The sequence below is a fragment of the Acipenser ruthenus genome, chromosome 13, assembly GCF_902713425.1.
Source record: "Acipenser ruthenus chromosome 13, fAciRut3.2 maternal haplotype, whole genome shotgun sequence".
NCBI lineage: Eukaryota > Metazoa > Chordata > Actinopteri > Acipenseriformes > Acipenseridae > Acipenser > Acipenser ruthenus.
The window spans coordinates 9,010,565-9,025,387 of record NC_081201.1 but is presented as its reverse complement, the minus strand read 5'-3'; the positions used below and the strand labels follow the sequence as shown (position 1 = coordinate 9,025,387).

General features: G+C 43.6%; 1 protein-coding gene across 3 annotated transcripts; it reads right to left on the bottom strand.

Annotated features, from left to right (window-relative positions):
• Positions 1-422: 422 nt before the first annotated feature.
• Positions 423-13,817, bottom strand: slx4 (SLX4 structure-specific endonuclease subunit homolog (S. cerevisiae)). 3 transcript variants are annotated; one of them, XM_059035623.1, is made up of 16 exons: positions 13,724-13,817; positions 11,695-12,243; positions 11,126-11,260; positions 10,720-10,903; positions 10,049-10,270; positions 9,510-9,724; positions 9,104-9,405; positions 8,701-8,959; positions 8,150-8,238; positions 7,909-8,055; positions 7,570-7,739; positions 4,435-7,484; positions 4,077-4,176; positions 3,064-3,504; positions 2,865-2,953; positions 423-2,775 (listed from the first exon to the last, which is right to left on the bottom strand). In XM_059035623.1, exons 2-16 carry the CDS (start codon positions 12,068-12,070, stop codon positions 2,366-2,368), a joined length of 6,189 nt encoding a protein of 2,062 aa, XP_058891606.1. In that variant the 5' UTR covers positions 12,071-12,243; positions 13,724-13,817; the 3' UTR covers positions 423-2,365. The 3 variants fall into 3 exon arrangements, with proteins under 3 accessions (XP_058891606.1, XP_058891607.1, XP_033885948.3); XM_059035624.1 differs by having other exon boundaries at positions 10,720-10,900; XM_034030057.3 differs by having other exon boundaries at positions 2,402-2,953.
• Positions 13,818-14,823: the final 1,006 nt, after the last annotated feature.

The following is a 14,823-nucleotide window of genomic DNA, read 5'->3' as shown; positions in this document are numbered from 1 at the left end:
TGCTCCCAGCAGGTGTCGCCACTGAGAAGTCAGGTTTAGGGGGTTACAATGGTTGACCTTACAAAGCTGCAATTCTCAGGCACCTTTTACATTTACATTACGAAAGTACTGTATGGATTTACTTTGACATACTGTATTTGAAAGATGCTGTAAGATAGTGAAAGCTTACTACTGGTAAATCAGTAATGGTTTGTTTTGACCATTTAATTTGCAGCCTTTTAAACCGTTTTTTTTAGTTAAATTACTTAATTGGCTGACCTTGTTAGCATCCTCTTGTTGAGGAATCCTTTCTCCAGCCGTCTTTTAGGCTAGAGTAGTCCCCAATCAGCCTATTAAATAGGACTACTACTACTACGACTACTACTACTACTACTACTAATAATAAAAATTGAAAATGGCACACCAGAACATCTTTACCATGATTGACAACTTTACATTTTAATGAAAGATGATATTTACTGTACACAATCCATCAACATATCTAGTAAAAAAAAAGTTGTTTTTTTTCCATACAAAATAATACTAAAACATCTAGACTAATGAAAAGGTCATTGTAAAATCACACTAACATGAGAGCCTTAAACACCAGGCTTCAAAACCAAAGCTTAAAAGTCCACACGAGTTTAGTATTGTGAGGTGAGATTAGTTTACAGGTCCTACCCTAGACTCTGCTTGCGTCCAGCTCATAAACCTTCATACAAAGTTGGTACAACATGCAGAAAGAGATAGGAACTGTTTTAGCTGGTAAAAAATGTTGGTAAAAAAAAAAACCACACACACGTAAATCAAATAAGACCATCCTTCCAGTTGATTATTTATACAATTCAAACAGGGATCTCAGATTAACTGCAGTTTATCTAACTGTAAGTCTGTCAATTGCAAAGTTGCAAGACTCTTTTTACATTTTCAGTAAATGGAAAAACCAACGGTTCAATATGAGAGGGGTCAAAATCAGGATGAAATAGCAGTCATCTACAGTTCTCCTGCCTAACGAGTCACAAAAAGTTATTTATCCCTTCCGGAATGCAGGAAAAGATGAATTCTGGTTGAATTAACACATCATCAACGACCTGGATATTCAACCCAAAAAAATACTGCTTCACATCTGCGCTGTTAATTACTTAGAATTATAATTTACCAAAACCGTATTGCTTCAAAAGTAAACTGAACTGGGACCCTTGGATTTGAGAATCGCCTGGCAGAATGTACAGGCTACAAAAAATATAAAAACAACACTGTGTTTTAGGAACAAACAAACTCCATCTAGTTACTCTGTTTAAAACTGTATAATCAATCTGACACAAAATTAAGTCGATGCACTGCAATGGTAGACGCAATAGAAGCTACTACAGTATGGCTGGCTTATGTACAGGTATGTGCAATGGGGAAAAGGGGGTAACTGGGTCAAATACAGCCCTGGCTGGCAGTGACGGAAAGGAATTTCTATCCGCTGCCTTTAATTCAAAGACAGGAGAGTTGTGCTGGTCTTATAGTTTAGTTTCTTGCAGACAGGTATCCGCAGCACCAAATTTTGCTGATGGCTGGCATATTTAATAAGTCATTCAAGAAGTAAATGTTGGTCAGTAGACACAGTATCTCCTTGTGTCTCAAGCCTCAATGCTTATAAACCGCTGGTTTGCCCAATACAGAATTAAAAAAATTAGGAAACTTTTCCCAAAATGGTATCAAAACCATGACCTGACCTGAGTCAACAGTGTTGCATTCAATAATGCGCGTGCCTTCTACCAGGAATATTAAGACTATCTGAAAACTAACACAGGCAACCGCACTGACAGTACAAGCAGTAAACAGCAAACATACACAATGCTACCAGGGAAATTAGAAAAGTAAAAACTGATCAAAACTACAGCTATGGCCAAAAGTTTTGCATCGCCCTATATAATTAATGAATTTTGCATTATGAAGTCGAATGAAACCTGCTGAATAATGTTACGTTAACGTATTGAATTACATACCGCTTTCGAGTTTTCTACATACTTAATGAAAAACTGACAAAAATTGAAAAATGTGGCATTTCAAAATCTAACATGAAATATTGTACTACTATTATGGCTTCTGGTAAACTTTTGTGATATAATTTTGTAGTTTCTTTGATTACATGATGTTAAATAAAAGATCTAAATTATGTTTATATAGTTTTTTTTGTAAATGATGTCTCAATCCTAAAATTCCAGGTGATACAAAACTTTTGGCCACAGCTGTACATTAGTAGCGTGGAGTGTGTTAGTTTGTTTTTCTATACCATAGGTTTTCACAGTAGTAATTCCTGTCAGTGTACACACTAATGCCTGGTTAATGGTTTTATTTTTGCTGAAATTGCAAATCTAGAAGCAATAGCTGTGGCTCAGTAACTGCCAAATTTCATAAAGCTGTCAGTTTGAAGATAAGCCCATAGACGATTCTTAGAATAACTGAAATTACTGAACTGCAAACATATCAGGGAAACCAGAACGATGCAACAATCAACTAGAGGGAACTTAGAAAACTGGTCAAGTAAATTCAATCCTGCCACATGGGATCCGGGAGCATTTAAGTGCCTGTGCACGACGACAGCCCAATCCCTGAGCCGGCCCCCTTGCCCGCACCTCTCCTGCCGCCCCTGCCGCCCCTCCTGCCACCTCTCCTGCCGCCCCTCCTGCTTGTGCAGTCCTGACGTGGCTTGGCGGTGGTGAAGGTGATGCAGTTGGAGTCCAGGAAGTCGAGCAGCTTGCTGGCCCCCAGTCTGATTCCTGCCTGCTTCAGATCGGCCTGCAGCTGAGAGAGGACCAGCGGTTCGTAACACAACACCCGCCGATGCAGCTCCGGATCGGACATGATGAACCTGCGCACCGAAGCAATCTTACCAGCCGTCCGCGCGGCCGCCTGGGAGGAGGGCACGCCATCCTCCTCATCCTCCTCATCCCCCAAAGATCCAAGCTCCTCCGGGTTAGACCTGCAACACAAGCAGGATGTTAAAACAACAAGAGCAGTTCAACATAGCAAATCTCTGTTTTAACCTGAGAAAGGAAATTAAAAAGCTTTGTCTGCGCAGGGAGGAGTTACCTCTGTGAGGAGGAGAAGGAGTCCTCACTGCCAGCCGTTGAAGAAGCCGTGGAGCGCTGGGAGGCTGAGAGTGGCTCCGTCTCATCAGAGCTCCCCCCCTCCACCTCCACATGGAGCTGCCCTCCCTGCTTCTTTCTCCCTGCTGGATCCTTAAACCCCTCCTGAGGGGGCCCATCCACCCTCTCGCTGCTCCGGGACAGCACAGAGGCAGGGCCAGGACCCAGAGCATGTGCGACGGGCTGGGAGGCAGCGTTACGCTTCCTTGCTGCTGTGGTGGAGGCTGGTTTAGGCTGAGTCAGACTGGCCTGTACTGAGCTGTGCAGAGGCTGGGAGGAAGGGACCTCTCCTTCAGAGTCAGAGCTGACCACCTGGTGTGTGTACTGATGGATTTGCTTCAATTTCAGGATCATCTGGCGCTTAGGCAGCGGCCGCACTCCATACCTGTCCAGACAAACACAGATTTACAGGAAAGACAGGATTTCTCTTGCAGTGCCTCTGACAGAACTTGCTTCTTCCAACATGTATCCAGGTCATACCTGCAAACACACACCTACTTTGGCTGTTGCCTTCTGTTTAATTCAAGTGGCTCTGTCCTTGTGAACTTGTACATTTTCATTTTTTAAATATTTTTCCCTTTAAACTTTGACTTCTACTTCAAAGTTATCCCTAAACAGCAAAAGCCCCTGAACACTAAAAAGGGCATGCCCTATTCTGAATTGATACAGTTGACATTTTCTCTTATCTTACAAGACCTTTCAAAATGTATTCATATTTTAAATGCTGTTCTCATGTACAAAAGTCAGCAGTTTAATTATGAGAGGTTAGGGTATCATGGCAGGTCATTTAACCCCAGTAATGAATTCAGATGAGTGTCATTATAACATTGTAAACCATTTTGATGAAAACCAATTTGTATTTCTTTATCCTTACAACTACATGGTAGCACAGGTTTGATCCCCCACCGTTTTGTCACATATAACCTTCCAACGAATATGCAGCACAACAAAGCCAACCTATTGAGCCGTGTCTTCAGGTCCGGGGTGTCCATGTCTGAATAGGTGGGCATTGGAGTGATAGGCACCACAGGGCCTTGGGCTGTCTTCCGAGGGGCTACTGCAGGACAGGGGACACAAGAATAACACTGGAGTTACTATTCACTTTCAACATGCATTTATTAGTGCATCATAACCAATCAATCAATCGTAAACAATATACTGTGCTTAGGAAATACTGACACATTCATTGGAACTGCGTACATTTAAATAACTGGTCGATAATTTTATCAATAAATTTAAACACTGAACTGTAACATATACTGCTGTACTAAAAAGAAACACGAGCATTTGTTGTTGTTGTTGTAATTTGCAATACCTGGTGTTCGTAGCTGTTTTACACGCTGAGCCGGTGCTGCGGCAGACAGTCTTTGTGACAGAGGCAGGGTCTCTGGTGAGGCCTCTTCCCAATCATCATCATCCCAGATGTTGGAGTCCGTGTATCCGGGCTGGCCCGCTCCAGAAGGACCAGCCTGAGTGAGGGGATCAGGTATGGAACACGGCAGCGGTGAAGATGCGTTATGTGGGAGAGCAGGTCTCAGAGGCGTTACAGCCTCCCTCTTCTTACCTCCACCCGGAGAGACTGCTGATCTAACACTCGCATTCCCAACAGGGCTTGAACCTCGGGAGCTCCACTGATCTGGCTCGTAGAATCCAGGAATACCCCAAGCATCGTTGTCGAAGGGTATGGGGGGCTCGTCTTCCAGGCAGAAGCTCCCGGCAGCCTGCGGAGGGCTTGTCTCTTCACCCTCACTGTCCTCCACCTCAATGACTGAACTGTTCAGAGGCTGTCTTCCCACCGTGGCCTCCTGAATTGCTGTGGGATCCAGAGGCAATCCACCAGTATCAAAATCTGTGATCTGGGCATCAGGGACAGCAGGTACTGGTAAAGAGGAATCATGGAAGCTGCTGTGTCCTTTACCTGGACTTTCTGCGTTCTCGTGTCTGCTGGGACGAACTGATATTACACTGTCTCCTTGAGTTTTTTTAGGTTCAAGACTGCTGTGTTTTGCCAGAGAAATTTGACTGCTGCTGCTGGGTTTCAAAAACGGGTTGTTGTCTTTGATCTCCAGGGAACTCTGTGACCCTGTTGAGCTTTGTTTTGTCCTGGTTGAACATTCAGAAAGGTCAAGTTTTAAGTTGTTGGTGGTATTTGAAAAACTTTTTACCTCTGAAACCTCCAAGGAGCTCTTGTACAAGTCTGTTGACCCATGAATTATCTTGGCTGAAGTTTCAAGAGATTCCTTTTTTGAGAGAGCACAGTCACTACTAGTAGGATTTGAACACAGGTTAGTCTGTCTGATCTGGTTGGGAGGAGCTACAAATGCAGGGGAAGACTGGTCTAGAAAACTACTGGAAGTTACAGGGCTACCTGCATCCTTTTGTCTCCTTGGGGACACCTTGGTTACACTGGCTCCTTGGGCTCTCTTAGGTTCAGGGCTACTGTGTGTAGCAATCTGACTGCAGCTGGTAGCCTTCGAAAAGACGTTGCTGCCTGTGATATCCATGGAACTTCGTGACCCAGCAGAACTGTGTCTTTTCCTTTTTGAATGGTTAGAACTGTCACGTTTTAAGACTTCTGTGCTGGGAGGTTTTGAGAAATGGCTAGCCCTGTTCAGCCCTGAGATCTCTAAGGAGCTCTGGGAGTCTGTTGACTTGTGGCTTATCTTGGTTGAACGGTTCAGTTTTAACAGACCAGGTTCGTTTGTATAAGATTTGGAAAACAGGTTAATTCTTGCTCCGATTCCTTGCATCTCCTGGAAACTCTGTGTGGATCCCTGTCTCACACTGGTGGAGGGTGCAGGAGTTCCTGGCACCATCCATGAGGTCTCCATGTTGATGCTTTCTTCATTGCCAACGTCACTCCCGCTACTCAGCCTGAGGTTCAGTCCACGGCCATCCAGAGAGTTATTCAGCCCCATGGATCCAATCCCATCTGGCTCAGCAGCCTCATTCCTTTCCTTTTGAGAGCACTCAAATGAGGAAGCTTTTGCTTCTTTTGAGAAGGATTTAGACTCTTTGCCTTTTAGGTCAAGCTCAATTTCTTCATCTGAATCAAGTAGAATGATGACGTCAGCTTGCTTGGAAACAGGGGAGGGCTGGTGGGGGTCCATGTGGGACAGAAGTGAACTTCTAGACTGATGGTTTGTTTTTTCAGGGGTCAGATGACACAACTGTCCCAAACCAAAGGAAGTGCCTTTTCTAGGAGACTCCTCTTTAGGTTTGTGAAATGACTCAGTCAGCCGGTCTTCAGCATTTTTATTCTCTTGGGTCCCACCCTGATCTACCTTGGTATCCACATGAGGATCAGTAAGAGAGCTAAGGGAGGTTATATTATTTCCTGGGCTTCTGACTCCCAGTACTGGAACCGCTGATATTTCTGGGGAAGTACACAAAAAGATTTGGGATTTGGGAGACATGCCCACCAAGGGAAAAGAGGAAGCACAAGAATCATAAGGGGGGCTGGCTGAGAGATCAATCACTGATGAGTCGCTGTCTGGGGACTGCTCAGAGCTGACTGGATTAACATCTTTTTTAATAGCCTGTTCTATTTTGCATCGTTCCCTCATTTCTGTGCTTTGCTGGGATGGCTCCATAAAATCATCCCAGGACTCAGAGAACATCCTCTCATAGCTCTTGTCCAGGCTCACATTGGGGTCTTGCTCAGTACTGGACTCTGGTGTGGCTAAAACGACCCTGTCTTTCTCTTCTGCAGAAAGGGAGGTTTCTTTGTTTTCTGTTGTATTTCCCTTTTCCTTGCGCCCACTAGTGTCTGTGTCTTCCAAAGTTTCTTCTTCTTCATTCTCTGAACCCTCTTTGATGGGGCACAAAACATTACTGGGATGGGCAATAACTTCTAATTTTCCACTGAGCTCATCTGGGTTAGCATTACCCTTGTTATGCTCTTCCTCAGAGGAAGACAACCAACACACAGCTTCCGGTTGCTTTTTACCATCACTCTGGTGGCCGGAGTCTTCATCCTGTCCGAGGTCATTCTGGTCTTCTTCACTTTCTGTGTTTGGACAGTCCTCCCTGCTGTCTCCCTCAGACTCTCCCGCCACCTTCCTCTGCGTGGCGGCAAACTCGTAGATCTCCTCCAGCTCCTCGTCATCCACCCTGTTATCTTGGTCGTCATTTTCTCCACCTTCCAGGGCTCCAGGCTTGACTTCAAGATAACCTGCTGCGTCTTCCTCCCCCTCGTCCACCCACATGGAGCGCAGGAGCTCCTGTAAGGTCTCGTCACGATTTCTGCATTCCTCTCCACCTTCCTCTTCTTCCCCCTGCGAACCTGCCCAGGCATCTTCTGTTGAATTTCCTTCACCTGCAGTGTAGCTTTCACACAGTTCCACCAGCTCAACCACTCCAAACCTGCATAAGAATTGTAGTTAATAAGGGAATTTTAGCTTAAGATAACATGCAAGGTTACTTTTTGGCAAGTTTTGTGCGCACTGACCTGACAGCGAGACCCAGCAGTTCTGGAACGATGGCAGCTGTGATGGAGGTATGTGCTGTGTAGAGATACTGTAGGAAAGCACTCACTGCCTTTGCCGACATCTCACTTAACAGCAGACGTCTGGACTTGGGGATTCCATCCTCTTCCACCGAGAATCCTTCATCGTGAACCTGTGGACCCAGATAGACATGAGAGAGTGTCCCAACAATGCAGCTGCAGAATGGACCCACTTGCTACAATATCTTAATGTGCTAAAAACTCTATGCTATGGGAATGATGTCTGTTACATTGGAATGCCACGCTAACAGCCAATGGGAAACGGCTTGTTCCTGCACTTACTGCCTGAGCCATCAGGGGGCAGCGTGCATACAGTAGAAAGGAGTGAGCAAAGAGCACCTCCCCAGAGTCTGTCTGGAACTGAACGTCACTCAGCTGGGGGTTATTTACCATCCCGCCAAGGTCAGAGGCCAGCTTACTCAGCGCCACCTGCAGGACAAAGAGGAAATAACAATGGAATAAAATCACCAGGGATTTGGGGAACTGTGAGAATGACTTCATTTATAATACAAAGCTGTCTTACAGAGTTATGTGAGACTGGTCCAACACTTCTGTTCTCAGGAGAGGGGACGAACCCACTGAGTGGGATATCACCGCACATTGCGTCTTTACCTGCGAAGTACAATGTATTCAAAGAGTCAAGAGTAACTGTAAACCCAGCAGCAAAACAAGAAACTGTTGATAACCAAAGCACCAAATTTATTGGCAAATGCTATCAAATCAAAATGCAAATATTATTATTTATTGTAGCAAAATAAAACTAAAATAAACAGTAGACATGGACCCTCACAAGTTTAGAAGAGCTACAAAGCACAGAGAAAGCATGACAAACCATTGTAAAGCACACAGAAGTATGGTAAAGCATATTAAAAAACAAGGTAAACTGTGCAAACCAAGGTAAACTGTGGCAAATGCATATTATGACCACGGGGAAAGCATGGGAAAACTGCACATTTACCATGGTTAACTTTTATAAAGGTCCCCAATACTAGTGATTTATTGATTCACTTTCTCCAAATGGAAACATGTTTCTGTTGGTTATACAGAGATAGAGATCCTTTCCCAGCCACTCACTTGTGCTCTGTGTCACGCTGTGCTCCTCTCTGCAGTCAGTTCTGTGACCCCACTGGGTAAGTGTAAGCCCTTCGTCAGCCAGCTCCATCAGGTCACACAGGGTCTGGTTTCCTCGAGGGTTCTGGCTGGCAGGCTGGCTGTGTGGTTCGGGCCGGACCAGGGGGTCTGTCTGCGTTCCGATGAGAGCGGGGCTTGGAGGAACACAATCTGTTGTTTGGGACTCTGCACTTGAGCTGCCAACTGCAGACTCGCTTTTGCTCTGAAACACACAGAAGATGCAGCTGTAATTAGGACTGTAAAGAGTCTGCCAGCCTGTGAAGTTTTGTGGGGAACTGCTTCTTGTATCATCTCTACACAGGGTAAAATTCTCAGGAAGTGAGTGTGTGTTATTACAGCCTCTCACCTGGGCTGGTTTCCATGGCTCAATAGGTGGGGCCAGTGCTGGGGTGTAGAATGATTGCAGGGAGCAGTGGTTATTGTCCCACAAGGCGCTCCGGTCCCACAGTGTGCTGGTGTCCCCCTGTGCTGGTTTTTGGCCCCCTGGTAGCTTGCTAATGGGGAGGGAGGGGGTGCTGGGGATGTCCTCTCTCTCCCGGAGCAGCAGAATAGCTGCCCGCTCCTGCACCCTTGTGAAGGCTGCCTGGGGGTCCTGAACCAGCAGCAGGGGGGTAGGGGGTGGCGGGCCATTCTTACGGCGCCGCTTATCTATAGGAAACATCAAAGGGCAATGTAAATTAACAAGGAAATCTTTACATATTATCAGCGTTCTTCCCTTATTTAATAGTATTGTGAACCGATAGCACACCCACCTGCTTTGGGTTTCCAGTGAATGGGCAGAGCCCCCTCAGACTGGGCCATGCTAGCCAGCTCAGCCCCGCCTGGTGTCTCCTGCTCTTGCATGGACCGGGACATCGCCATGGCGATCATCGTGTCCTCATCCAGCGGCTCTGCCTTTGTTTTTGGTTTCTTCACAGGCCTCCTTGTGTTGTTCGAGCCTTTCCTCTTCCTGCGCCCACCTGGTGGGCTTTGAGGCAAACAGCAGAGGGGAGGGTTAAAGCGTTCGCAAGAACAAAGGAGAATTGTTTTAAAAAGTCAACATGCAAAGCAGACAGACAAAAATACAACTTAGGATAACTGGGAGAAAGTCGCAATTAATGTGGGTTAAAAAATTATTAAACATAATCTTTATCTTTAACAACAAAACAATTAAAATTCAATAATGTATAATCATCGCACAAGCCAAAAACAGCGTCAAATGCTTCATCAGCTTTTAATCTAGTTTTAATTAGTAAGTATCTAAGTGCAGTGTATAACGTGTCAGGGACGATAATGAAATGAATGCACTCACTGCCCGCTGGCCTCGGTGCCCGCTGTGCCACTGCTCTGCGACTCAGCCGCCTGCCTCTGCACAGCCTCCAGCAGCACCTGTGGCAGGATCCCCATCTCCGAGGCACAGCGCTTCAGGTGGGACCCCCGGCTCTTGGAGGAGGAGAAGTGTTTCCCACAGATAGGGCAGTCTGGGATCCTGGAGACTGCAGGGCCAGAGCTCCCTTCACTCTCATCCAAACACCTGCACAGCGATAGCAACATTTCATACAGATACAATCCAACATGTCACTCACCTGTAAAAAAAAAACCTGTTGCCTGCTCCAAACTGTCCTGAGTTTAGTATTACATTGCTATTCTAAATTATTTTATTTCAGAATAAATATTTGAAGCTCAATAAGCCTAGCGTTAAATTAATTGCATGAAAAATATCTGTTATAATGTTTCTGCTTTTGTTACCACTTCTGTTATGGGAAGAAACTGTCTAGCAATCTAACCCAAGTATTAGATAACATTCACCCCCATTGCTGGCAATTCCTAGGTAAAGCCAGCTTAGAGGAAGCCAGCTAGGGGCGATCAACATTTCAAGTCCCAGCTCTCACTGGTTTATGAGGAGTGATTTTGTATGTGGGGAGTCAGGTTGAAATAGCACCCTGTTATACTGTGCTTCACTCTTACTGTAACCTCACAGACCTGTTTATGTGCTGGGTCCTGCGAGTGGAGTTCATGGCAGACAGGTCTTTCTGGCATATCTGGCAGAAGAAAAGCCCTTCTAGCTCCTGCCCCCCCTCCAAGAGAGACTCCCTCTGCAGGCTGCCCTGGATCTCTCGTGCCAGGGCCTCGTCTCCCTGCAGGCACAGGCCCACCGCATCCCCTGCTGCAAAATGAAAAGAAGACTGTAGCCCAGGGGTGTCAGCTTCAAGCTTTACTGTTCGTGCTGAATTCCTTGAGATCGGGAGATGAATTTCCACACGGACTGTGATGCAATGAGCCCCATGGTAATACAATGATCACTGCTAAAAGGAAACATTTACACCACAAGCTCATTTCCAAGTGAAGCACCAAAAAAAATAAAAAATAATAATACAGCACCACTAACTTTGCTCTTTGGTAATATTCTCCTCCTTGATCTCAGCTCGATTGTGTCTCATCCTCTCCGGGCAAGTTCTCTTAAACTGCTGCATCCTTTGCACAATCAGATCCTTTATCCTGGGGCCCACGGCCCCACTGCAACCTGCGGCACAGAGCAGCTCTTAAGCAACGCAGCCGGGGATTGGGGGTTGCATGAGATTCAGAGAGAATCCGCAATAGACGAAGAGTTTGACATAAAGGAGTGAATTGTAGATTTTGTTTCAAACATGCATTCTCTTGTGTTAAAAGAGGATAGGAGGAGCAAGAACAGCTGAAAGATGGGCTTTTACACAGCCTTTGAGGTATTTCATCTTTTCTAAATCATAATTCAAGATCTCTGAATTACTCTCAAGTTGTTTCTCAGTTTTGTAACATTAACAAGGACAGTTCTGCATTTTAAAAAGACTAGAGAAAATGCTTTGAAAATACCCCTTTATTTCGAAAGGGATTTATAGGACACAGTGCCACATGGTAGCTGAATCTAAATCTAAAATCTAAAATATGATCTTTTCACTTTTTTGTAGAATGTGAGATTACCTGTGTCTTTACTGATCCCAGTCGCATCCCCCCTCCTGCTAGGAGGGGGTGCCCTAACGTCTCCAGCGTCTCCAGTGGTGGGGGTCCCTCTCTGCTCCTCCCCTCCCTGGATGCCCCCTGTAGGCACATCCTGAGCATTTTCTGGCACAGCTGAAGATCCCAAGTCCTCCTTCTTCGAAGTTGCTTCCTCCCCAGGCTTGGCTCTGCTTTTCCCAGACGCTTTCTTTCCCTTCTCCCTGGATTTGTTAACGGTGGGTGTGCACTCCTCCTCTCCAGTGCTTTTCACTTCTTTTTGACCTCCTTCCCATCCCTTCTTCTTCACCCTTTTCAGTAACTTGGCACAGAGTTCTGTAAAATCGTCGTCCGAGTCTTCCATCCGTGTTAATGAGCAGGCCCAGCCCTCACCAGGTGGTACAATGCCACCAGCTTGAAGAGGACCCTCCAGTCAGCTGCCTCACAAGGTCATGACGTTCTCTTGCTGCTTTGTTTCACCAGCATCAGACCAGGTTAGCCAGCATAGCATGTGCGTAATTGGACAAGCCGTATACTCTAAATAGAAACAAAGAAAAACAGAACCACAGAATTAACACTGGGTCACAAGAACATGCCAAGTGGACTAAAAACAATGGCTACAGTGCAAAAAAGGTCTTTAATAAATGGCTGTATTGATAATACATGGTGAATTTGCAGTATGTGCTGCTTGGCAGATTCAATACAATATACTGTAAAACCAGAATTGTTTGATCTATACAAGGGGTGCAGAATCATCCCTCAGTTACTTACTAGCGGTAATGTTTACTTATTAAAATACTTATTTTTTCTTCAGTCCTGATGTTAAACTACTGGTATGACAGCAGAAATCTTAGCGTGTTTCTAATGTCAGTAGAATTGGTACAGGTGTAGTGTTTTTTTCAGACATGCGTTACAAAGTGGTACGCAGAGCACTGTGCTCACTCGCGAATACCTAAACAACTTCCCCTAAGAAAGCAGGGAAGTGTCCATTCAAATCTGGTACGTTATGTTGTTTTGGGTCTTTTACATCTTTTTAAATGTAATTTATGAAATGTTTCCACCAATAAGAAAATAGTATGCAAATATTTATCATATGCAATACATTGGGTCTTGTACTTTTTTTTTTACTTGTGCAACTTTGCAGTGACTTCTCATTTTGTTCTGTTTGATGTGAAAAGTTTGTATGTATATATAATGGTAAATAGTTATTTTTGACAATAGGAAAACACCCACCAGTTTGGAATTGTTTACACCAAAATCTACCATTTTTTGACATTACACTGGGTACGTGTACCATATTCTGACGATGAACAACGTTCTAATAATACACCTGTAATAAGGAACACCAAATAATCTGCCATACAGGTATACTAGATTTGCTGCTTAACTCTGTTAATTATTGTTACTGCTGGTGATGCAGTCAGTGTTCGGCAGAAATGTAAATAAAGGAAGTAGTGTCATTTCTACAGGGGTCTGCTTCTTCATAGGGCGGGCGAACAGAGCGAGATCGGGTCCCTCTCCTATGAGAAGGGCAATGTGTGCACATAAGCAAAGCAGGAGTTTTCAAATAAAAGTTTTGATACTATTTTCTGTTTCACGTCTGTCCTAACAGAAGTATGTTTGTGTGCTGAGTTTTAGGATTAACCGAGCTGAACTCGTAAAAGACAATGACATCTGTCATGTTATAGTTAGTATGATAATTTCTCAATATAATATCAGTCTCACAAAATATATTTATTTTGATTGTACAATTCACCTGGATTGCATTCGGCACAAACATGTAAATGTTATTAGTGGATTTTATTGTGTAACAGTTTGTTGTGACTATTGCACTTTAAGGTTTCCTAACGCAACCTGAGCAATACGTAGCTATTGGCTGCAACATCAGTAAATTACTTTTTCTGTTACTCAAAATAAGTCTAGTTTATAACGGATACATATAACCCAATTTTAAAAGCAACCTGGATCATCTTTATAATAATAGTGGTTTTAAATAAATAAAAATTCAAACACTCACATACAAGCCGCTGGTTTCGTACTTCCGGTCACGTGATCCACATATATTACAGCCATGTGACCTGTGAACTCTAGTCATGTGATCCCGGTCTGGAAGCTACAGAAAGTTGCACACGACAATGCAGTAAGGCGATGTTCTCATTCTAACACACATATCTTTATTTTATTTAATATACGACAGCAGTATTACATTGCTCTATGCAAGTCGTCATGCTATAAAACACTTAACTGTTTTCATTAAAGAATCAAAGGTACATAGCGTTTTAAACTTTTATTTTTGCCTGTATGTAGTTAAAATGTACAGATATGATACTCGTCTTTATGGTGACCAAGTGTCAAGTTTTCAGTATGACAGCAGCGCATTTTGTTGTCAAAATATGTTTATTGTCAAAATGCTGTACAGTCACCACACTCCGTTTATTTACAGTTGCGTGCAATGGCATAGTGCAGTAAACAAAGTAAAAAAAAAAATGGATGTGATTGTGGACGACTGAACCTGTGCAATTATACAAATCAAGATTTTAAGAATATAAAATCATAATATTTAAATTAAACTGGTGACATCACTTTGACGTCATGTTTGACAAAGATTTTCACCCACAATTTTGCTCATTAAGGGTTAACAAAATTTAGATGTAGACCTAAATAATTTAAAACGATCTTTTATAGACTATAAAACACATATGTGTTATAATACCATTACTACAAATCAAAGACCACATTGATACATGACAGCTTTTACTGCTTTGTGAATGAATACCTTGGTCTTTTTTTCCCCGTGTCTGTACCTATTGTACTATTTAATTAGCAAATAAATAAATAAAAAAATTATAAATAACCACAAGATGGTACTGTTACACAGCAAACATCTCTGGCAGACTAAACCATTATTTTACTGTATTAGTCTAGGATACCCGACTATTCCTCAAGGCTTGTCCTGTCCATAACTGCATAGATTTATTTAAAATGTAAAAATGCTCACACAATAACCACACTTCCAACATGTTCTTAAAGGACTCTTCACTTTCAACACACACAAAACAATAGTTATTTCGTTTATGAAAGACATTTTATTTTTTATGTTGAAAACGTATTTTAAAT

What these genes read in the sequence shown, in the direction of transcription:
- slx4 (XM_059035623.1), bottom strand. Translation starts at nt 12,070, where the DNA reads ATGGAAGACTCGGACGACGATTTTACAGAACTCTGTGCCAAGTTACTG. An exon ending in AGGACCCAGCACATAAACAG is followed by an intron (nt 10,271 to 10,719) that starts GTCTGTGAGGTT and finishes ATCGCTGTGCAG; the next exon opens with GTGTTTGGATGAGAGTGAAG. An exon ending in GGCGGCCGCGCGGACGGCTG is followed by an intron (nt 2,776 to 2,864) that starts GTAAGATTGCTT and finishes GTCCTCTCTCAG; the next exon opens with CTGCAGGCCGATCTGAAGCA.